General features: G+C 39.6%; 1 protein-coding gene across 1 annotated transcript in view; it reads left to right on the top strand.

Moving 5' to 3' along the window:
• FRAS1 (Fraser extracellular matrix complex subunit 1) overlaps window positions 1-25,400 on the top strand; it is a 434,689-nt gene that overhangs the window by 149,343 nt on the left and 259,946 nt on the right. Inside the window, 4 exon segments of the mRNA XM_038582341.1 lie at window positions 2,183-2,290; window positions 10,413-10,505; window positions 18,935-19,094; window positions 21,702-21,835. Coding sequence (XP_038438269.1) covers window positions 2,183-2,290; window positions 10,413-10,505; window positions 18,935-19,094; window positions 21,702-21,835 — 495 coding nt within the window.

The raw sequence follows: 25,400 nt of genomic DNA, 5'->3' as shown, positions 1-25,400 counted from the left end.
TTACAGGTGAGAAACCCAGGGCACAGATAACCTTAACTTGATAACAGACTTCCCATTCTGAATGATGACACCAGGATTCAAGCCCAGGCAGCCCGGCTCCAGAGCCTGAGTACTCAGGTCTCTTAAAGCTCTGTGAACTTTGAGCAAGTTGCTCAATCTCCCATCACTTGTTTCCTCATCTGTAAAATAGGAATAGTCATAATTGTAGTGCCAGATCCATAGAGGTGTCACACACATGCTTGTTCAGTTACTTCCTCTCTGCTGGGCCCAGCTCTCTAGAATGATGGCAGAAGTCAGGAAAACAAACTAGGCCAGCCTCCTCCAGTACCACAAATGCCTCCTGTATCAGTGCTTCCTGCTCTAAGAGTCAGCATAAGATATTAAGTGGTAGCCACTGGCTTCATGAAGTTGTCATTTTTATTTAATCTGTATCCTGAAACTGATACCATGTTCTTGAAATCAGTGGGGAACATATATTACCTCCTGGTTGAGAATGAAATGTGTTTTTCTTCACCTACCTGTCATTGCTCTTTCGCTTAGGAGGAGACTGTAGTCGGAACACTATTGCCAATTTCAGAGAATGTGTTATGATAAAAAAAAAAAAAAAAAGAAGAAAAGAAATTCAGAGATATTTCGTATCAGATTCTAGTACTCATTTGCTTTGGCTCAGAGTGTTTGTGAATTAACCAGTGGGGATGTAATCTCACTTTAGATACATTTTGTGTTTCTTAAGTGACTTTGGATTTGAAGCATATTTCCTAAGAGGTTATACATTTAACATTTCTCAGTCTGAAAGGATGACCTCATTTGTGCTTGGGAATGTTGTTCACATCCCTGTAATTCTGTACTAGTGTTGGTATGTCAGACATGGTCTTTCAGAGAAACAGAACCAAAAGGAGACATATGTGTAACTTTATAGATATGTGTATTTAAAGAGATTTATTTTAAGGAATTGGCTCATGCACTTGTGGGGACTGGCAAGTCCAAAATCTGTAGGGCAGGCCAGCCGGCTGGAAATTTAAACAAGAGTTAAAAGTTGCAGTATGAGGGGATCCCTGGGTGGCGCAGCAGTTTGGCGCCTGCCTTTGGCCCAGGGCGCGATCCTGGAGACCCGGGATCGAATCCCACGTCGGGCTCCCTGTGCATGGAGCCTGCTTCTCCCTCTGCCTGTGTCTCTGCCTCTCTCTCTCTCTGTATGACTATCATAAATAAATAAAAAAATTAAAAAAAAAAAAAGAAATCACTTAAAAAAAAAAAAGTTGCAGTATGAGTCTGAAATTTTGAAATTTGCAGGGCAGGCTGGTGGCCTGGAAACTCAGGCAGAAATTCCATGTTACAGTCTTGAGGCTGAATTCCTTCCTCTCTAAGAAACCTTAATTTTGCTCTAGAGACCTTCAACTGATGGGATGAGGCTCATCATGTTATCCAGGATAATCTCCTTTACTTTAATCAACTGACTGTAAATGTTAATCACACCTACAGACTATCTTCACAGCAACACATAGGCCTGTGTTTGACCAAACAGCCAGGCACCGTAGCCCACCCAAGTTGACAGGTAACATTAACTGTCACACTTGGCTTCTGCCTTTTTGTGGGGAAGTCTCAGCTCATCCCAGCTCAAGTCCAAGGCCCTCATGTTCATGATCCATAATAGATGTGTGAGTGTCTGATGGATTGTGCTCATACGCCTGCTTCATTTGTACCCCAATATGTTTAGCATACAGCTGGGAATATAATGGCCACTAACAAGAGCTAGAAAGTGAAATCTAAGGTGCTGATATTAATTAGTGGCAAATGCTGCTTTTAGAATGCTGGTCCAAGTGTCATTTTCCTTTAAACATGCTCCAGTGGTTTCTTTTGGTTAACAGCAAAGACAAACTTCAAGTCAGGGAGCAGCCTGTCCTCCTGAGGTTTCAGGCTGATCGATGGTTTTTACTCTGGGTATCGACAGCTCTCTGCTGCATGCCCTTGTTTTTGGCTACGTGGGCTGACTGTGATGAAATGGATTATACAGCTTTTACTGCCTCTTGGGGTCTAATCAGTGCCCAGTAAGCGCTGTGTGTGCCTGTGACTTTCCTTTGCCTTTTAATTGTTAAGGCTGTGGGGCTGTTGTCGGTGCTGCTTCTCTGTATTCGTACCTTGACTGATCAGTTTTTAACTCAGAGCTTATGCTTCCTTGCAGGATGCCACAACTTGGAAGCCTGATTCATGCCAGAACTGCCATTGCCATGGCAACATCGTTATCTGCAAACCTGCTGTTTGCAGAAACCCTCAGTGTGTCTTTGAGAAGGTATGGCATCCTAATTATATCCTGCATATACTGGTAAAGTCAGAGAAGTTTCGGGTTTTTGCATCTCTTCAGTCATTTGGTTCTGCCATTTATCCCAGTCTCTGATTGGAAGCCTTATGAAATGCAGGAGAGAATTTTAACATATCACATTTAAGGATATTTCTGTTTACTGAGAATTTATTCTGAACTGGGCACTCAGTTAAAGGTTTGTAGATGTTATCCCACTTAATATCATGTAGGGTAGGTATCTTTCTCTCCACTTTCAGATGAAGCAATGAAGCCTGGAGATTTTAAGCAACTTAACCACAATTATGCAGTCAATAAACTGCTGCCCACAGGTTTTCCTGGGGCTGACAGACGCTAAAGCTACTGATAAGCACCATAACATTTACAAGCCACTGAATGGATTGAAAGTCCGCATTGACTTCTTGAAGATAGCTTTTCTATAAACATTATTTGTCCTGCCACTGACTGTATTTGTGATGCCGTTGAGCCCCCTAGGAACATAGGGGAGAGGGTTTGACTCCATAAATCTCCTGGTTGACCAAATACATGAAGGATATTTCTTCCTTTCCACTTTGTGAAAGATTTTCAGTTTTTTTTCTGACTATACATCTAACTCTGTTAGAATACTTTTTTCCTGGTGCTTTTTTCTTTTTAAAGTGAATCTTAAAAAAACAGCTTAAGCTTCAAATTTGAACACTTGAAACTTTCTGGAGAAGACTAAATTATTTTCTTTAAAAATATTCTGTCAATTTTACAAGCACAGTTTATTTTTTGAGTTTTATCCCTCCCTCCATAATAATTAATCTTGAGACTTTATGCCATCTGGTGCTAGTAAGTTTCTGTTTATTTTTAACATTGGAGTGAAGAAGGTTCTGTATACCTTTCAGTAGGTCCCTCAATTTCTTCATGGGTATATTTCTGAGAAGCTGAGTATACATCTAGCATTGGTAAATTTAATAATATTTTGTTGTATATTGTGGGGTTTTCTATTTGTGGAGCACATATTCCTAAAAGCTCTCTACTTAGCTTGTTGAGTAATTCATGTCACAATCTGAGCTGCTCACATAAGGGCCATGAAGACATACCCTTTTCCTCTTCACATGAATAACTGTAGTATCATGTAAGAATATGAATCCTTGCATTAAATGTTAGAAAGATATTGATGATTGTATTGCTGAAAATGGTATGTGTTCTATACCAAGGGTCAGCAGACTAAATCTGGCCTGCCACTTGTTTTTGTATGACCTATGAACAAAGAATAGTTTTTACATTTTTAAAGGGTTAGAAAAAGACAGAACAATATTTCATGATATAAAAATTATATCAAATTAATTTAAGTGTTCGTAAATAAAGTTTTATTGAAACACAGGCATACTCATTTGTTTGTGTGTTGTCTGTGGCTGCTTTTATGCTATAAGGACAAAGTTGTGTAGCTGTGATGTATACCAAATGTGGCTCCCAAAGGCTAAAATATTTATTATCTGGCCCTTTACAGAAAGTGAGTTTCTGACCCTTGTTCTATACGAAACATGATGTTGTCCCTTCCTCATTTGTTTTTTTTAATTTTTCTCATCTCCGTAAATGGCAACTCCTTTTTTCCAATTGCTTAGGCCAGAACACTTAGCATCATCCTTGACCCTCAACTCTCTTCCACATCTCACATCCAGTGCATTAGCAAACACCCAGCCTCTTCCTTCATAAAACCATAGGTACCAAATGCAATTTCCCTGCTTTTAACTCTAGTCCCACCTATTATCATGTTTTTGTATGTATTCTCATTGTAGCCTCTTAACTTGTTTTACTGTTTCCGTGCTTGCCTTTTTCATTGTCATCTTGATATAGCAGTCAGGGTGATACTATTAAAATTTAAGTCAGATCATTTTGGTTCTCTCTTAAACCCCTCTAGTGGCTTCCAATGGCTTCTCACTCAGAGTAACCACTTATAATGTCTTGTTAAAGTGCTATTATACCCCTGTAATTAATATGCTGTTCTTTCCCTTGTTCACTCTGCTTCAGACACCAAGCCTACTTGGTGTTCCCTGGAGATGCCAGGCACACTTCTGCCATTAGGGTCTTTGCACCCTGCCTTTCCCTCTGAAATGGTTTTTTCTTCAGATACAGATATATACGTGACTTGATCCTTAACTTCTTGAAAGTCTTGCCTGAACGCCACTTTATTTAAAATTGTAAATCCCTACCCTACTGCATATTTCCTGTCCTTCCTCCATGCTTTATTTTTCTTCCTGGCACTAATATCAGATATACTATATATTTTACTGATATTTCTTGTTTACTGTCTCCTTTACTGACTGTATATCCTCAGCCCCTACAATAGCACCTGACACATGGTAGGCACTCAATAAATATTTTTTAACCAGTTGAATGAATGAATGAGAGAAGAGGCTAGAGAGTTGGTAAGTTCAAAGTTATGGAAAGCCTTGTACTATGCTGTACTATGGAACTTGGGCTTTTATTTGGGAGATAATAAATAGTAATAGAATAGTAATGAGGATTTTAGACATATGAGTGGAATGTCCAGCTTTTATTTTAGAAAGATCTCTGGGGATCCCTGGGTGGCTCAGCAGTTTGGCGCCTGCATTTGGCCGAGGGAGCAATCCTGGAGTCCTGGGATCGAGTCCCTTTGTCGGGCTCCTGGCACGGAGCCTGCTTCTCCCTCTGCCTGTGTCTCTGCCTCTCTCTGTCTCTTTGTGTCTATCATGAATAAATAAATAAATAAATAAATAAATAAATAAATAAATAAGAAAGATTTCTTTGGTTTTTCTAGGTTAATGCATGATATTAGAAATGTGGGAATCAATTCAGAGGTTGTCAGAATAATCCATATGAAAGGAGGAGCACTTAATCAGAGCACCAGTAGTATAGGGCTCAAGAGGAAGGGACTGGCTCAAGAACACTTGGGATAAACCAGCAGAAATATATGAAGTTAGGAGGGTGAGGGAAAGGAAAAGAAGAGATGACTCCCAGATGTATGGTTTGATGACTCGTTGGTTAGCTGAGCCACCAACTGATCTTGGAAATACAGAATAATGAGGAAAAGCATTCTATCTGGAAGGAAAATGATGCTTTCATTGTGAATGTTGAGTTTAAAGTATCTGTGGAGGAGCCAGGTGGGCATGTTGAAAGGGCGGCCAATATATGAGTCTAAAGCTTAGAGAAGACAAAGTTGGAAATATCATGTGGGTATTGTTAGCATATAGTCAGTAGCATAAACCTTTAGAAAGAGTATAAGATCAAAGATGCAATTTGGGGAACACAGTCATTTACAAGGAGGTGAACATAAGAGAGGGAACTTAGGAAGATTGAAGAGACATAGTCACAGAGGTAAGAGAGAGGTACTATGGTGACCAGGACAGTAGAGAGTTTCCAGAAGGAGTTTGTATCAACAGTGTTGATCACAGGCCAAAGCTGATGTTGATGTCAGTAGAGCGGTGCAAGAGGAAGCTATATTGTAGAGGTTTGAAGAGTGAATGGAAAGTGGAGAAAGGAAACCAAGTAAAGGCTACTCTTTAAGGGATCTTTGCTGAGAATAGAAGAGAAATGGGGGCATTAGGCAGACATCGGTACATCTATTAAGTTCCTTTGAACCTCCCATCCCCAACCTTTCAAGCCTCCTATGTGCTGCCATGGTGCTTTGTGCTTCCTCTTACTATAGCCCCTGGCCGGACTGCAAATGCCTATTTATTTGTCTGCTTTCTCCTCTGTCTTCTCACTATTGAAGCCTGTCAAACAGCACAGTGTGTGACACTTAATCAATACTTGCAGAGTGACCGAACAAGAGAAGGGAGAGGGCTTTGTTTTTGATATCAGCATGAAAGATACATGATCATGCTAGGAGGAAAAGAAAGATGACCTAGAAGTGAGAGAGAAGCTGAAGATGTGGGAGGTGGAGTAAGGAGGATAGAGACAGAATGAATGAATTAGAAGGAGTAGGTTTTAGGGAATAGAGTGTATGGGATCCAGAGCTTGAGATGGGGAGGTTAGCCTCATTCTCTAAAAGTGAAAAGAAAAAGTTATGGATAGATACAGATATAGTTAAATTTGTAAGTAAGAAAAGAGACGGGGCACTGAAATAGTTCATATCTAATGATATTTTAATCTTACTTTGTGAAGCCTTAGAGGTTCAGTTGGGAACTGAAAGCAAATTTAGGAGCTGTCATGAGGGGTTAAAGGGACTGTCTAAAGGTGGAGATAGAGCATTTGTGGGTGATGTTAAGGGCCTATGGGAGCAGGAGATCATGAAACTGTGGGGGTACCAAGCTGCATGATGGAGTGATTTTCTAAGCAATGTTTACTAGCCAAGTATAAGGGAAGATAAGACAAATTGTGGAATAGGTCAGGTATTGGGATTTTGCCATATTAATGGAGAGAAAAAGTAGATATACAGGAAGTGTTGGACATTGAGGCCAACATGATTAGGAAAATGAGGCCAGCTAGGGGCTGAATGACTACAAGGGAAAAGTGTTCAAGGAGCTCTCTGAAGGACATGATAGGAGGGAGAGTGAGGGTGGGAAAGAGCTAAAGCCCAGAAGGTTCATATTCAGAGAGTTGAAGTTTTCTGGTATAGAATAATTTGGAGTGTAGGTAGGTTCCAAAATTGACCATGACCATGGGGAGCTCAAGTGAAGTGGAGGAATGAATTGAAATGGAATCAATTGTATGAATTGAGGTGCTTAAGAATGTACAAGGATAGGATGTCACTTTCATGGACATTGAAGTTGTCTAGAATCATGTCTAGATGTAGTGTAAAAAGAAACTGAGCCAAGTCTTTAGTGAGTACAAAGGAGTGATCAGAAAATTGGTGAAGGATAGTAATAAGAATGACATAATTGAAGACTATGAACTCTAAGAAGGTTTCTTATGGGTAAAATGAGAGGGTTGTATCAGATGATCCAACCATAAGAAACTTCCAACCCCAAGGTCATGTTGAGGGTATCACAGAGTACTTGGGTCTTTATTTTAACTAATGAAATAGATCATAGAATGATAGAACTCAAGAAGCCTTTGAAATTCATGGAGTCAGACTTTCTCATTTTATAGACAAAGAAACAGACTATTTGGGGTTTAGTCACTTGCTCAGAGACACAGAGCTAGTAAGTGGCACAGCCACGACAAAACCGTAGTCCCTGGTTCATTACCCAATGTAACTTCTACTCTACTGTGTTGCTTTAAGTTTTCCTTTGTGTTTCTTAGCAGCATGTGTTGTTATTCAAAACTGCTGTGGTATACTTACATTAGTTTATGGCACAGGTTAATGAATCACCATTGCACCTTTTAATTATTATTAATAACTTTTGTTACTCTCATCTTTTAACAATGTTTAAAAGCCCTTTTACAATTTGTTTTATCTGTGGATTGACCGGAAATAACCTATTGTCAATGGCAATTCTAACAGATCTATCTATCTATCTATCTATCTATCTATCTATCTATCTATCCATGCATCCTGTCCATATATAATAGATTCTATATCCATTTCCTATGTCAATCTAGAAGTAGCTAAATAGGAACAGAGAGGGAGAGAAGAGATAGACAGATTGAGAAAAACAGAACAGAGGTATTTAGAACCTTGATTATTTAACCCAGTCCTATAGGACCAATCCTCTCCGGATTTCTGGAGAAGATATATGTGTAGAAGACAATGCCATACAAAGGAACACTGTGGGGGAAAAACAACAACAACAACAACAACAACAAAGGAACACTGTGTACATGGTGGGGGTTCAGCTGCAAACCTCAAGCAGCTAATAATAGTATTTGCCTAATTACGCATACTATAATTCTTACAACTTAATTAGGTAAATACTATTATTAGTTGCATAGGTGTCATACATATATACACACATAATCATATATATGTATATATGTACACACATATACACAAGTATGTATATGTCTATACACATACATGCTTAGAAGAGTACCTGGTGATTCTAAGTACCCAGTTAAGTGTTAGCTATAATTACCAAATAATCATCATAATTACTTTTGGTTGGTTTTTCTAGATCCTGGGCAAGTGGTGTTGCCCAGCAAGCCTAACAATCTTCCTTGTTACCTCTTGCCCACATGGTTACTTTCTACTGTTCCCCAATGTGCAGCCTAAGCTTATGTGTTACAGCTCACAAGGCTATGCCAGGTCACATGGTTAGAAAGCAGAACTCCATCTCTCCTTCTCTAAGCTCCCACATGCACAGTGCTTTGCTCTTCCTTTAGTCCCAATCACCTTTTTTATGTTCTATCACAGCAATAGTTAGACTTAAGTTGGGGACTTAAGTCCCCACTGCCACTCACAAATAGAGAATATTATATTTATGAAATGATTTTTGAGGGCCAAATATGAAAATCAGTTTTTATAGAAAAAAACTAGTTTGGAGATGCAAAATATTCCTTGAAATCTTCCATTCTACCTGCCTTTCTCCCTTGGTCCCTGCTTCCATGTTAGAATATAAACAGCACTTGGATTGTCTTATTTTCTGTGTGAAATTCTTAATGCAAATGAGGCTAATGTGGTTTCTATATTTTACTGACCTAGTGAAAATCAGAGAAGTATAGTTTCCTCTTGGGTTCAGAGGGCATTTTTCTGAAAAGTCATTAATGTCACATAGTATGAACAATTTTATAAAACCTCATATTGTATGTTTTATCTTTTATCAAGCAAATAGGAAGAATTTGGTGCTCAGTATTGCTAGATAAAATTGTATTTATCTGTTTAGTGGATGAACAGTGGTAAAATCTTAGTCCTATTTCTCACCCATTCTTTTTTTTTTTTTAATTTTTTTTTTATTTATTATTTATGATAGTCACAAAGAGAGAGAGAGAGAGGCAGAGACACAGGCAGAGGGAGAAGCAGGCTCCATGCACCGGGAGCCTGACGTGGGATTCGATCCCGGGTCTCCAGGATCGCGCCCTGGGCCAAAGGCAGGCGCTAAACCGCTGCGCCACCCAGGGATCCCTCTCACCCATTCTTAAGGATGTAGTTATATAAAATTAGAATTCTCTTGTAGGTACAGTTTTTTATTTTAATGGAAGCAGCCCCAAATACCAATGAAACATTAATACTCACACTCACACACACACACACACACACACACACACTTTTTTTTTCATTCTACTGGATAAATTCTTTGTAGACTTTTATTCTGTGGACAAGCCATGATTCCCTGGCTGATGCAGGCTCTTTTACCATTTTTGGTCAAAATCACTCATTACCCATCCTGTCACATGTTTAAGACTTGTGGAAACACTAAGATATCTAAGTGGAGAAGCAAGATGAGTCAGAGGATCATTGGGCCCCAAAGACAAACATGATCTTTGCTCCACAGTTTTAATGACCCTTGGATAGATGGATTCTTCGCAGTGGCAAATGGATGGTTAGTTAACATGACAACTTCCCAATAAATCCTAGGATATCATGTGGTAGCCCATTCCCTTGATAGTATCACATCTTGATAGAAAACACTATTGGAATTACAGGAGGCCTGGAAAACAATGTAGATCTTTATTGGAGCTCAGGAATTCTACCTGGCTCCCCACCCTACACATGATGCCTCCACACCAATGCTGTTCCTCCCCTAGCTTTGTCCTTCAGTTCCTGCCCTGTGTGCCTCGCTACTCTGTCCAGTAAAAGCGAACATTGGAGCTTCAGCCTCCCCTCCCTGCTGACTGCATCAGGTCTCCATAGGATACCTGAAAGACCTGCCAGCTCTGTGGCCACCCCATTCCCCCACTCCCTGACCCCAAGTCCTCTCAGCAGAGGGGAACAACCCCTTCGGGGAGATACAGCCCTTCTCTTACCCTAACTTCTTTCCTTGTGTTAAGGATGGAGCATTTCTAGTGAATAAACTGCCCCACTTCATTACTAGTGACGAGGTGTAGACAATTTTCAGGGAAATTACTTTCTCAAGGGGCTTTGGTTTAACTTTGAGAGAAGCTCATCTTGACAGAATCCTTTTTTGTCAGTTTATTTGGTTTATCCTGTCTGTTGTCACCCATGGAAACTCATGAAATTTAGTGAATCTGAGATGACTTGGGGTCCGGTGAGCCACTCTGAGTGTGTTTGTTGCCGCTGTTTTACGCTGAACTGTTTTTAAATGCTCAGGGAGAAGTGCTTCAAATAGCTGCCAACCAGTGCTGCCCTGAGTGTGTATTGCAGACTCCTGGATCTTGCCATCATGAAAAGAAAATCTATGCGGTAAGTGTTTTCTGACCTATTGTTGACTCTATGCCTGTAGATCATTGATGAAGGAAAGCTGACTGCTAAACCTGTGTTGGCAAGAGAGGTCTGTTTTTTGTTTTGGTTTTTTTTTTTTTTTTAAATGTCTGGGCTGCAGAGGACCTAAAGCTTGATTTGAGGGGCATTTGATTTCCATGGGCATTTGGGTTACTTGAATAAATTTAAAACAGTTCTACTTATTCCATAGGTCCTATGTAAATATTTGTAGATTGAATTTGTGTCTGTATAAAGAGTAGTTTGAGAATATTGATGTTGAAGAAGGCATGATGCTGAATAATAATAAGCCACTTTGTCTTGTGTACCACACACATTTTTTTCATTCAATAGTTACAGACAACCCTGAGTGAATAGAGCAGATACTATTACTCCTGTATTGATGATGAGGTACTTGCCCAATGTCATATTACTAATAAGTGGCATCACCTAGCCTAGAACCCTTACTCCTGATTCAGTGCTCTTTCCATTAGGGTAGAGTTTCCCTACTTTAGCACTAATGACATTATAGGCTTTGTTTTGGGGACTGCCCTATGCATTGTAGGATATTCAGCAGTAGCCCTGACCTCTACCCACTAGATCCTGGTAGCACCCTAAGTCCTGACAACCAGAAATGTCTGCAGACATGGCCAGATTTGCCCCTAAGGGGCAATATGCTCATCTACCCCATTTATTTTTTTAATTTATTTTTTATTGGTGTTCAATTTACCAACATACAGAATAACCCCCAGTGCCCGTCACCCATTCACCCCCACCCCCCGCCCTCCTCCCCTTCCACCACCCCTAGTTCGTTTCCCAGAGTTAGCAGTCTTTACGTTCTGTCTCCCTTTCTGATATTTCCCACACATTTCTTCTCCCTTCCCTTATATTCCCTTTCACTATTATTTATATTCCCCAAATGAATGAGAACATATAATGTTTGTCCTTCTCCGATTGACTTACTTCACTCAGCATAATACCCTCCAGTTCCATCCACGTTGAAGCAAATGGTGGGTGTTTGTCTTTTCTAATGGCTGAGGAATATTCCATTGTATACATAGACCACATCTTCTTTATCCATTCATCTTTCGTTGGACACCGAGGCTCCTTCCACAGTTTGGCTGTTGTGGATATTGCTGCTCTAAACATTGGGTGCAGGTGTCCCGGCGTTTCATTGCATCTGAATCTTTGGGGTAAATCCCCAGCAGTGCAATTGCTGGGTCGTAGGGCAGGTCTATTTTGAACTCTTTGAGGAACCTCCACACAGTTTTCCAGAGTGGCTGCACCAGTTCACATTCCCACCAACAGTGCATCTACCCCATTTAGAACCACAGTATTAGAAATCAATCCTCAATTTCTTTTATTATACTTTCTTATTCCAGATCCTTTAGGATTCATTTATAGACACTAAGTCCTGATTAAAAAGTACCATTGCAAGGTTTATAATAGGAACTTGGAAATGGAATGGACACAGTTCATCTTTGCTTATACCTCAAGATTACCCCCAGGCAGTAGGTTAAGTTGGATGTGGTGGAAAGAGGCTCTTTGCTTTAACCTTTATCTTCTACCTGATGCAAAACTCTCCCCAGGTTAGTGCCTCTGCCCATTTGGGTTAGCAGGATTTGATATACCCACTCTAGGCTGCTAGTCAGTGTGTGTACCTAAAACTCAGTGAGCCTAGTGCACTTTCCCCATGGGACAGGATCATCTTCTTTGAGTCATTGTCTGGTAATTACCAGGAAGTTGCTGAAAGACACCCAAACAGGATCTATGGTGGGAATGTCTTTATACCATGCAAGTATCACCCTTAGCTATTCAATTCAGTCTGTGTTATGAAGAGTGGTATATGCCACCGAAGAGGATTGCCTGTGAAATGAAAAGTGTTGTAGAGCACAGTGGTGACAGAAGTAATGCCAGGTGGTAAGGATTTGAATAGGTATGTGGTATAAAGTCAAACCCACACTGAATCTCTCAGATGAAGGCATATACAGGATCCAAAATAAGGTCAAGGGACAATCAGGTATCTTAAGTAAGTGGCAATTCTAGGGACACACAAAATCAAAATTCACTAAGTCTCTAATGACATTCATCATTTGTTCTCTTGTGTTATATTTGTGCACACGTGCTATTGTCTTATCTTGGCCTAAAATGCTTGAGAACATCGACAGTATTTTCTGCATCTTTGTAGTGATCTTCCTTGCCACCCACCTAATCAGGCATTTAGCATTGAACTTTTCCCAGAGTAGGTGCTCAGTAAACATTGATGACTGCAGGATTCACACAACGAGCAAATAAATCCTTTCTCCAACTTATCTATGTCTGTGTTCCAACGGCACGTTGGTCATTGACCAACTACTTCTGTAGCTGGGTGGTTCTAGGACCGGAGGTCTGCTGATGGATTAATTAAGAAATGAAATCTGCTTGGCCTCCAGCTTTTTCTGGAGGAGTTTGGAAAGCGCTCCTTCTTCCTGCCTCTCCCCCTCCCCCCTCCCCATTCTGCTGTAATACATCACATGGAAAGCTCTAAACTGGGTAAGAACATATCCATGTGTCCTTTTCCCATATGCAGCTTTCAAAATGTACTCCTCAAAAATGTTATATTTCTGGTACTTGATGTAAGTGAGAGAAAGGCTGAATTTCAGCAACTGTATTTTGAAGGAAAAATTCTCTAGTGGTCTACTTCAAATTGAAATAGAAGAATGATTTTTTTTTTAAGAATGATTTTTTTTAAGTCAAGACAAAAAAAATCTAATTTTGATCTTAATAAAGTCAAAATGATCACATTTCTTCTCTTTCTGCCCTTCCTTCCTCTCTTACTTTGTTCATTTCCCCAAGATTCTTTCCAGAGCCTTCTTAATATTATTTGTTTTCTTGCATGGTTTAAATACTTTTCTGGGTTTGCTATGAATCTCACCATGTCTCTTGTATCACAAGTTTTTTTTTCTCCTGACTCTTGAAGGGTTTGTTGTTTGGTGTGTGTGTGTGTGTGTGTGTGTGTGTGTGTGTGTGTTTGCCCCTTTTGGTTTGCTTGTGAAACCATCCAGAGCACTTTCCTCTCTCACTGAACAGCAGTAATCTTGTCTTTAGAGGTGGTCATGGAGACTCTCTCCCTCTAGCTACAAAACAGCCCAGTGTTCTAAGAACTTTAGAACCATGATCCAAGGTGAAAGCTTTCCCCTAAGAGAGGGCTTTACAAGAGGCTTTAGCATAGAGTGAGTGTGACAAGGAGGAGGGGAATTAGTTGAAGTGATACTATGTCCAAGGAATGGGGTCGAAGCAAAGGAAAGTAAAGGATGAGTCCAACACGGGGCAGCTCCAGAAGGCCACCCTTTAAAGAATTGGTGTTGCCTCACCAGAGGACTGCCTTTGCTTGCAGGGTAGACAGCATCTTACACAACTGGCATTCTAACGAGTCAAGACAAGTCCCGACATCTTCCCTGGAATTTAGGAAAACACTTGAGCCTTTTGGCTGCCTCCAGGTTATTTGAGAGTCTTACATGGGTTTATAACAGCCAGCATTTGGGGGACTATTTCATCCATGACCTCCCCAAAGCTGTCCCTTCAAATTAGTGTTTGGATCTCTGCCCAGCCTTGCCAAACATTCAGGGAGACAAACCTGAAATATGTTTTCCTAAAGAGTGTTGGAATGCTTTTCCTTGTTCTTTGCCCCCACAAATTAGCTTGTGAAAGGGAGGGAAAAGGACCATCAGTCCCCTTTCTTTCTTCTTTACTAATTTAATCCCTTCACCAGATAATGTCAGGTCTGAGAAGATAGTGCGTCCCTGAAAAAGAAAGTGGCAAGCGGTAATGCCCTAGTGCCCACATTCAATTGAATGAAGGAGCACAGAGGGAGAGGGCTGCTCGCTTTGCCTGTCTGGGAAGCTAAAAGGAACACTAATTTGTGTGTGTGAAGGTAGAAATGACTATTGAATTCCACAGCCTTGTTCTCTTCAAAGTAGAGGATGTAATTATAATGTGCACTCAACATTCCCAGATAGTTAGTATTCTGAATCTATAACTTCGTAACAGGAGCAATTATACAAAGAAAAATTATTTTATTGTTCCATCAACAAGCCAGGCAAATACTTTATGACCTTATCTTTCCTTTGGGTTTATGTCAACAGCCAGGCTGACTTATTAGTTGGCTATGCAGAAGAACATATTGAAAGTGTTGTCTGCAGAATGCACTTTTGTCCCCAGTCAAAATCTCGTATTTTCAAAAGGTATTAATGAAGTTAGGATGACACAGCTAAAACCAGATCTGGGAGCATTACTGTGTTTATCTATTATTCCTTGACTTTACAAAGCTCTCTTTGCTGCTACAGTGTTTATAAACAATAAGGCTTTTGTAAATGAGTATGGAGAACACTAGGAAATTATATATATATTATATATAATTATTGCTATTACACTAAAATTATATATGTCAACATGTGCCAAACCCCTTGATTTCTAGTCTCCTTCTGCTGACAGCAGCGTCACTGGGGACTTATGTGACTTTTTCCCAAGAGAGCAGTGGGACAATTTGTCTCCATCACTCTGTGCATTTTGGATCAACATCTGATCCTCTGTGGCTTTGACATCAAGCATTGGAAACCCCCTACCAAATGTTTGTCGTTATTCCCATAATTTTCAAGCTTATTGTGAAGGGGGAATATCCTGCCTCATTTTGTGTCTCTTGAGTTACATAATAGATTCACATCATTAGAGTGCTTGAAGGTACTGAAGAAATTAACACAGCCCTCTCATTTTTACAGATGAAAAAATTTTGGTGATTGACAGGTTGTTATTGTAATTCACTTTTGTGGTCTCTGTCTGAAAGTGGTGTGATTGCAAAGTTGTTTTTATTTAAAGATTTTATTTATTTATTCATGGGAGACAGAGAGAGAGAGACAGTCAGGGACACAGGCAGAGGGAGAAGCAGGCTCCATGCAGGGAGCCTGATGTAGGACTCGGTTGATCCCAGGTCTCCAGGATCACCCCCTGGGCTGAGGGCGGCGCTAAACTCCTGAGCCACCTGGGCTGCCCCAAGCTCTTGTTTTAATGAAGTGAAATGTCAAGATGCTTAGAAGCAACCTCCTAACTTTTAATAGAATAAGAAAGTTCACTTTAAGCTGTTTCATATGCAGCCTTCGCATTTTACTTTAAGACATAGAATGATTCATTTGATACTTTATTTTTTTTTTAAAGATTTTATTTATTCATGAGAGACAGACAGACAGACAGACAGACACACACACACACACACACACACACACACACACAGGCAGAGGGAGAGGCAGCCCGATGCAGGACTCAGTCCTGGGACCGGGAGATCAGGACTAAGGCAGACGCTCAACCGCTGAGCCACCCAGGCATCCCTTATTTGATATTTTAAGCAGTAATTTGCCTTCTGATGCCAAAAGTTAAAATATGTCTATGGTGAAAATTCAAAAACTAAAAAAGTGTACCAGCAGAAAAAAATCACTGGTAATTCCCAAACTATGAAAATCACTGCTGCTGTTTTCTCAGTTTTTTGGAGCGGCAGTAGTAGTGGAGATGAGTAGATGGGTAGAGCTCTATGTATTTACACTGTGTGTGCAGTTTATATCTTACTTTTTAATATAACATGTTGTGAATTATTCCCTGGTACACCCTTGGACAACATGATTTCCTATTATTAGGCATTTGGGTAGTTTCTAACTTTCATGAGAATATTTCCAACTTTGCAATAAAGAACAGTGTAATGGAGTTCCTTGTATTTAAACTTTTTGCATGTATCATTGATCATTTTCTTCAGATAACTTCTTAAATTGAAATTAGTAGGTCAAAGCATTTAAAGATTTTGAGTATTGAAGCTGTGACATCTGTAGTCATTAAAATTCAATTTTAAGTTGTCTCTGTCTAATGAGAAATCCAGTGGGAGTATCACGGGTATTGTAGCCTCTTTTTGAAGTATGGTTACCTTGGTTAGGCCCCACGTAGCTGAGTATCCCAGGTGCTGTAGAGAGGGAAGGCTTTATGAAGGAGAAAATCCCACTCCACTGCAGCTTCACCAACATGACTAGAAATTTTGAAAACTTCCCCATATCTGATATGAAGAAGTGTTATTCAATTTTATTTTAATTAATCTTTCTTTGAAATTAATAATGTTAATATTCTATAAGCTTATTGTTATTTTTCTGTTGGATTTTTTTTAACTTATTGCTTGTAAATGCTTTTACATCATAGAGCTTAGTTCTGATTAATATAATTTGTAATTTTTATTAGTTTGTCATTTGTCTTTTAACTTTATAATGTATTTTTCACAGACTTTTAAAATTTCAACTTAGAACCTATCAAATTTTCTCTTACAGTTTCTTTCTTTGCTTTTATGCTTAGGCTTTTCAAAGTATAAAGGTCAATTACTTCCTCTCTTATATCAGTCAATAGTTTATTACCATGTTGGGGGCTTGCCCATTTATATGCTGTACCAAATTTGAAATTTTATAGTTAGTTATAGCAGAAGTAAAAATTGGTGGTAGAAGACTTGGCCTTGATATTATGTCCATTCCTATAGTCACAGATGGCATATAGGCTTGAACAGGAGGAGGAAGGCTGTAAACTCAATGCAGTGGAAGGAAGAGAGAGGATTGAGCATCCTCTACCTGCCACCCTCCCCCCTTGCTCGCTTTTTAACAAACTACCTCATTTATCCTTATAATAACCCAGTGAGGGGAATGTTGTCATACCATTTTAATTTTTCAGGCCAGGAATCTGAGATTTAGAAAGTCACTCACTCACAGTTCCCAAAGCAGGGAGGGCTGAGCTGGGAACCTCCAAGGAGACCCTCAGTTCATCTGGCTCCATGCATACTTGGCATTATTTTTCTCTTGTGCTTCAGTAGTCCACCTAGAAGAAGGTAATCTTCGTGATGGAGAGGTGAGGACTCAGTTCCCAAATAATTGGATGGCTGTGACTTACCTATTACTACCATTATTATAATAATAGTACAGGTTATTATTAATTCCAGAATGTCAGACTTGGCATCCTTGCAACTTGGTTGTAATTAGCAGAATAATGGGGTACTGACTTGTTTAGGTTAAGACAGTTCTTTTGTGTTTGAGAGAGATGAATAGCCATTCTGGACTCTGGCTTGAGGAGAAGCAAGAAGACATTGATTTTCTGTGCTTCTCAGTCGACACAGTTGTAATCCCCAGATTATATTTAGGTGATTGAGCACCTGGAATGTGTGATGTTTTTAATAGAAATCTATATATGATTTGGGCTGGATCAGTTATCATCATATGCTACATTTAATATAGGCAAAGGATAGCAGTTTCCAGTATATTTAAGAAAATGTCAAAAGAGGAAAATTACATTCATTAGGCTTATTATTTTCCCCCCTATGTCTTGCAAAAGGCCACTATTATTCCATTCTGCCTTTGAGAACATAACATATTTTGACAGCAACTTCCCTCAGCAGTCAACATATCTTTAGCTTTTTACATTCAGGGTTCATCCCCCTCTTGCTCTGCATCCCATTTGAGTGTGGCTCATTTAAATATTTTTGATACTCAGTGAGTCATATAACTCAAAACAAGGATCTGTTAAATCACTGATACAATCCTCGCTTTGGGAAGGTCGTACCCAGCCTAAAGCAGATTAGCAACATTCTGTGTGTATAAATGGGCTCTGAGTTGGCTCTGTGGTTGGTGGGAGAACTGGTTGGCTATCATACTTTCCCCCAGGACCAGGAGATCATTGGAACAGGAGAGAGTAAGATGGGGGCCGGGGAAGGAAGGAGAAGAAAAGAGGAATATGGGAACTAATCAGTGTAAAAAGTAAGGCAGAAAGAAGGGGGGGGGGGAGGGAAGAAGGAAGGAGGAGGATCAAAGTGAGAGCTATTGAAAACAAAAGGACCATTATAAAGAATTCAGGATATATGTGTGTGTATACATTACTGTAGGCTTTTTTAAAAAAAAAGATTATTTATTTATTTATTCATTAGAGGCAGAGACACAGGCAGAGGGAGAAGCAGGCTCCATGCAGGGAATCCAATGCAGAACTCAATCCCAGGACCCCAGGATCACACCCTGAGTCAAAGGCAGATGCTCAACTGCTGAGCCACCCAGGTGTCCCTATTACTGTAGGCTTTATAGAATTTTTTAAGTGATTGGAGTTGGCATGCTTTTTATTTTCTTTCTGTGTTTTTCTGAAATTTTCGAAAATAAATCTTAGGAATGCTAAAAAGAAAAGAAAAGAAAATTCAGTTTTTTAATTGGTCTCTGACTCAGGACGTTGTAAACCCTAGTCTTAACCTTGTAAGCCTAGAGCTGCCTTCCATGTCTCCTGAGCACTGTCCCTTGATTTGTGTTAGAGGTTTGTTTCTGTTTGGTCAAATGAAAGCTATATTCTGACAATAGCCTCCTTTTTCTTTTCTCCCCAACACCCAGCATGGGACAGAGTGGGCCTACCCCCCGTGCAGTGTGTGCTCTTGTACTCACGGGGAAGTCCGATGCACCCCCCAGCCATGCCCACCGCTGTCGTGTGGACCACAGGAGCTGGAATCCATCCCTGAAGGAAGCTGCTGCCCAGTGTGTGTGGGCCCTGGGAGTGAGTATCAACTTGTAGAAGGAGACGCTCTTTGCCTCTGAGGTTTACCTGCTGACATCCCAACTTTTCTCTTTCTTGCTCACTTTGGCTCAAATATCCCTAGCCCCGTTCCTTATTGGACCAAGTTGGAGCCTTGCACTTGGCAGAAGCAATGTTGCAGAGAGTGAGGTTGAAACAGATCTTGAAGCTCCATTCCAAATTTGGGATTCTGCAAGTCTCTGATTTATTTATTTTGTGCTGGCCAGATGCATCCCTTTGCTTTCGCTGCTCCTGAGAAGCAAAGGGAGGAGGAACAAGATTCTTTGATGTGACTCCATGAGGCTAAGATAGTTCTTCTTGTATCTTGGCAGAGACAGAATGAACAAATCACTTCTCCATGTAGCATCACTAGCACTAATTCTGCCGGTTGGTCTTTGAGATGACGTAACTTCTTTCTCCAAGACACACAGAGCAGGAAACAGAGCTTTCATTTGTCTCTATGCTCACTGTGGAGATTATGTCTGCCTACAAATGGAGGCCTCATTCAGCAAGCCCAGGACACACCTCCAGGCCCTTTCTTTGGAATCTGTGCTTGGTGCAAGTACTTCTTTTATTACATTTTAGGGATATATGTCCCCCTCCATTTTTATAACTCAGTAGTAGTAGATACTTTGCGATAAATACAAATTATTGTCATTGCTGCATTATATCCTCTCTTGGCATATAATGGTTAAAATTATTCTTTTATTTAATAATACCTGGAAGCTATGCTCTATTTTTGCATTTCCTTTTTATTGTTTTAATTAATTTTATTTTAAAATTATTTTTATTATTTTGAGGGAGGAGAGGAAGTGGGCAGAGGGTGATAATGAGAGAGAATTCCAAGCAGGCTTTACACCCAGTGCAGCCCGATACAGGGCTTGGTCTCACTATCCTGAGATCAGGACCTGAGGCAAAATCAAGAGTTGGATGTTCAACCAATTGAGCCATCCAGGCGCCCCTGCCTCATTCTGATCCCCAGTTATTCCATTCCTGGCATTCCTTTACTCTGGAGAAAGGTTACAGAGATTGAAAAGTATGCATAGGAAACAATGGAAGTACAATGCTTGCTTTACGCATTTCTCCAGAAGAGGACTGACAGCTGCTCTGAGCCAAATAATCCTGCAAGTAAAAATACTTGAACAACAGAGTTTGGGGGTGGCAATAGGTTGGCTGAGATTGTGGGATCCTTGCTTGCACTTTAAGAGGCTTCTTCCTTGGCCTCCAAGAAAAAGACATACTGGAAACATTTTGCCTGGGGAGAATGGAGGATCAGCCAGGGCCAACTTTATAATTTGCTAGGTGCAAAATGAGAATGCATGGCCCCTTGTTTAAAAGGCAGTGGGTGGGAGGAAGCCACTTATATTCCTTTGTGGTTTTTCTCAACTGTCACGTTTTTAATTTGCTATTTAATGTCATACTGCTTCAGGCATGGGGCTACTCACCGGGTGGATGGAGACCCCACAGGCACCCCATACCCCATCCTGCTACTTGGTGCTTAGGGTACATGCATTCTCCTGGTACCTGCATCCAGGTCCCTGATGTGGGTAGAGGGTGGCAGTGTTCACTGTGATGTGAAATTTTGGGGTCTGGCAGCAAGTGGTCAAGAAAGAATTCTTGAGATATCTTCAGTGCGAAAAAGGTGGTTTTATTAAAGCACAGGAGAGGACCATGGGCAGAAAGCTGCAATGAGGTTGTGAGGAATGACTGATTATATACTTTCAAGTTGGGAGGGGGTTAGGGATAGTGTAAATCTGTAGGGAATTTTGGAAGTAAGGTTTCCAGGATCTTGAAGTGCTAGCTGCTGTTAGGGATAGGCCATTTACTACTGTCTAGTACTACCTTAATCCTGAGACCATCCAGATGCATATCAGTGGGCCAGGTAAAGGTAAAGGAAGTTTCCAAAGGGATTTTTATATGTTAAAGAAGACTTACAGGATCCTGGAGGTTGGGCTAATGTCCAGCTAAGACTACCTTTTGCCTCTAGCAGAGTATTAACATTGAGGCAGTAGAGTTCCTGAAGCAAAGTCTCCCTGCCTGTCTTAAGTACTTGTCAATGGGCTGCAAGAGAAATTTCATTTTTTCCCCCTACGTTTCTTTTGCCTTTGTTCTCCACATCAACTGGGTATGGGTTTGGGAGCAAAAAACCCATCTCAAGAAACCCATCTCAAGAAGGCAAGGAGGCAGTGGGATGAGGGACCATGCATGAGCTGAGGCTCCCCAGCACATATTATGTTGTCTCACCAGACTTCACATATAAAACTCAGAAAGTTATTAAGAACTCCATACAGTGGGGGCGCCTGGATTCCTCAGTTGGTTAAGCATCTGACTCTTGATTTCAGCTCAGGTCATGATCCTAGGGTTGTGAGATGGAGCCCTGCATCAGGCTCCATGTTGGGCATGAGGCCTACTTGGGATTCTCTCTCTGCTCTAAAAACAAAATGAAACAAAACAAACAAACAAAACCCCCCAAAACCTCCATATAGTGACTACAGAGGGTCCTATGTGACTGCACACACATACCTGGAGTCAGCCCTGAGATCAGCAAGTGCAGTCACCCCAGTAATCTTTATTTTTCTTACCTTTCAGAATCTTGTTCCTATGAAGGCCGTGTATTCCAGGATGGGGAAGACTGGCCATTGAGTCGGTGTGCCAAATGTGTGTGTAGAAATGGGGTCACCCAGTGCTTTATAGCTCATTGTCAGCCTCTGTTTTGTAATGAGGTAAGGAAGACAGCTTCCAAATGGATCCTTCATAGACTATTAACTTCATTGTTTGGGAACTTGGAGCCTCTTCTGGGGTTGTCTGGCAGTCTTTCGGAAGTACTAGGAACGAGAAGCAAAGGCTGTTTTGTTTTCCTTATACTTTTGGAGATCACCCCTGAGACATTTACCCTTGGAAGCTACAGATAGGTCTAATACCAGCCATTTAAGCTAATTGTTATGTAATGAAAGTGAGCCTTGGATGTACATGCAAAGAAGCCACCAGCTCCAGTTGCAGATGTTGCAAAAATCTCAAGCTAAACATCTGGAAAAGTCAGCAATATGATCAGGTATTGTTTCTCAATGCATAGGTATAGTCTTGCTTTTTAAGACATAAGTGTGTCTTTGAACGTGATTATCCAGATGTACATTTTTTAATTATAAAATAATGATTCACATTATTCAGATTTTCTCTTGGGGAGCTTTAAAAAATAGTGGATTTTGTTCCTCATTTAAAGTTCATCAGAATTTCAAAACATTAGACTCTTCCCATAAATTCAGAAGAGAAAATCAATGGCAAATAAATGTGGTATACATGATACTTTATAGGTTTTACTCTTCCAGAGGTTTCTATGGCTGTTCTGTGGCAGTTGACAGATAACCATGAAAGGAGTTTGCCTCCAGTCGAAAAATAGCTCATTTTTGATCTTAAGGAAAAGCCGGAAGCCAACATTCAATTGATACAGAACAGTACTTTGTGTCAAATAAAACAAAATCAATAACATGGCATATTGTGACAATTGGGCAATATTTTTAAAGGCAGACAAAAGGCAATTAGACAGAAATGCGAAATGCCAAATAAAGGGAAAATGTATCTAATTGAAAAATTAGACTGTATTACCTACACTACTGCAACTACTGCACTCATGTCACATCTCCTAGTTCATCACGAAGTCTTCTCTCAGTGCTAAGATTACAAATGAGCTTCTCTGTAGAGTTGTATAGTATCTCACATTCAGGGGACACTATCAGGTTGGGGAATTTTGATTTAGCACTTTCTAGGATTCAGTCCCCTTGTGTATGAAGGGTAATTAAACAGTTTGCCACAATTGCAATAAGGAAAGCAGGAGGCAAGGGGGACCACTTTGTGAGTCTTCTGCTTTAAATCTTTGTAACCTTAATGGACTTCATGTTAGGGGGATAGATATTGAAGTACTTGAAAGTACTAGTTCCCATTTTTAAAAACATTATATAGTGGTGCACCTGGGTGGTTCAGTCAGTTGAGTGTGGGACTCTTGATTTTGGCTTAGGTCATGATCTCAGGGTCCTGGGATCCAGCCCTATGTCAGGCTCTGTGCTCAGCAGTGAGTCTGCTTGAGGATTCTCTCCCTCTGACCACCCCCAACCCCACCCCATACATGCACACATGCTCTCTCTCTCTCAAATAAATCTTTAAAACAAATTTAAAAAATAAAAACACTAAATATAAACTCTAGCTTCAAACATTTACTCACATACAGTTTGCATTGATATACATAATTAATTTAAAAGATGAAATTTGGTACCATACTTCAGAGCTAGTTGATGTGCAAACATTCTAAGGTCTTGAAAATAGATTGATTTGAATCACTCTTGCATCATTAAGTTTATATTTTACTATGACATATTAAAAAAATAAACTCTTAGATTATTTAGAAATATCTTTCTTGAATTAATATCATTATTAAATATTGGATGTTCAGATGATATCAACGGGTATTAAAAAGGGGTGCTAAAAAGTTTAGACTTTTGATGGAAACACCATCACCACTGTCTACCATCTATCATCATCTCTGTCATCACCATCACCACATTTTTTGCACTTATTATGTGGCAATCATTAATTTTCAGAGCTTTGTAATTCTCATAACAATCCTATTAAGAGCTATTATTATCATTTCCTCTTGCCAGTACATAAAACTGAGGTACAGAGAGCTTAAGTAACTTCCATGAGGTACCACAGTTAGGAAGTATCAGTGCTTCTCACCTAGGCAGTTCTGCATCACTTCAACAGACCACACCTGACTTATATTTTTTAACTATTAGCTAGATAACCTTCCAAAATGATGAGTTACATAGCATTTATGTATAGTAATAATCACAAAAACAATAGTTACTAATAGCATTGAACACGACTGCAGGTATTTTGTATGCATCAACTCATTAAATATTAAAAACACAACACAAAAGTTCACCAGAAGAAATGTATTTCCAGGACTTGAGCTATAGAAAAAAACTGATTTTTAATGTGAGTGTTTTTCTTTTTCTTTTAAAAATTGTAAAAGGAATCTGTACTTATTAAGGAAAGTTTGGAAAGGCAGAAAAGCAGAAAATGATCATCTATATTTCTACCATTCAAAAACACCAGCTTTTCTTGGTAATTTATTCCAAATTTTTTGTAGGCAAATGTGGATATATTTGTTTTTTTTTTTTTCATAGTTATAATCACATTTTAGAAGTTGGTGATAATTTCTGACAAAAGGAGTAATTTCTTATGTTCAAAAGGGTCTTTTTCCCTTAAGGAAGGATTTAAATTCATACTGAAATTGTTTGCTTTCAACTTTTGTCCAGATGCCTTGAACAGAGCCCTAGCCCATCCACATTTCTGTAGGCTCATTAAAATGGTCTGTTCAGTCGATAAGTGTTGTTCCTGATGATGTTACCACCAATTTTTTTACTGTAATTTTTCTCATTCCCCATGTTGATGAATCTGAGTAGGTTGAATTTCATCTTTGGATGTTCTTTCAAGAAAGATAAAAGATTGGATGTCTTCTGAGCCACTAAGTGTTTGAGAATTATTTTCTTCTTGTTTATGTATCTCAAAATTGGGGGCTCAAAAATTGGGGGCAATTATCATTTCCTCACATCCCAACTCTGTGGGCTCCTTTCCACTGAACCCTGAAATTTAGTGCCATGGAGAGCTCTGAGGTCTCTTTTCTATTTCATTGTGTTCATCTAGTTTCCTTTGTTGGATTCTTGCAGGATGTTTCCTTATCTTTAAAAATGAAACATTTTTCAGGACATTTCTAGGTGAGGTGTCTTTTCACCCTTATTACCTAGAATATGGTCAAGCCCTTTCAGTCTATATTCCAGGTTTTAAAATGCTTTCTTCAGTTATGGCTTTAATTTAATCATATTCATTCCAATTATTCTCATTTCTCCAGCAATACTTATGATTCTTAGATTACTCCCCTCTCTTTCCCCCTCATTATCAATCATGTTCTCTCTCATCATTTTGTTTCTTTCCTCTTCATATGGAGAGAGCTTCTTGAGTTTGCATTTACAACTTCTAGTATTGATTTTGACTATTTCACTTTGAATTTCTTTTAAATCTTCCTTATTTTTCTTCTCTTTGGTTCATCTAGGTTTTTTATCCTAATACTTATTCTTTTTTATTGCTTCTTGCTTCTATTTAATAAAGACTGCATCTTCGTGCATCTTACTGAAGTTGCAAAATAGCTTTTGAATATTTTCTTTCAGTTACTATAGTATGTAGCATTCAGAAATTTGCCTTTCTCTGAATCTTTAGAACATTTTTAGTTTTGCT

Source organism: Canis lupus, chromosome 32 (assembly GCF_011100685.1).
Source record: "Canis lupus familiaris isolate Mischka breed German Shepherd chromosome 32, alternate assembly UU_Cfam_GSD_1.0, whole genome shotgun sequence".
Classification (NCBI taxonomy): domain Eukaryota; kingdom Metazoa; phylum Chordata; class Mammalia; order Carnivora; family Canidae; genus Canis; species Canis lupus.
This window is presented reverse-complemented; position numbering and strand designations above follow the sequence as displayed.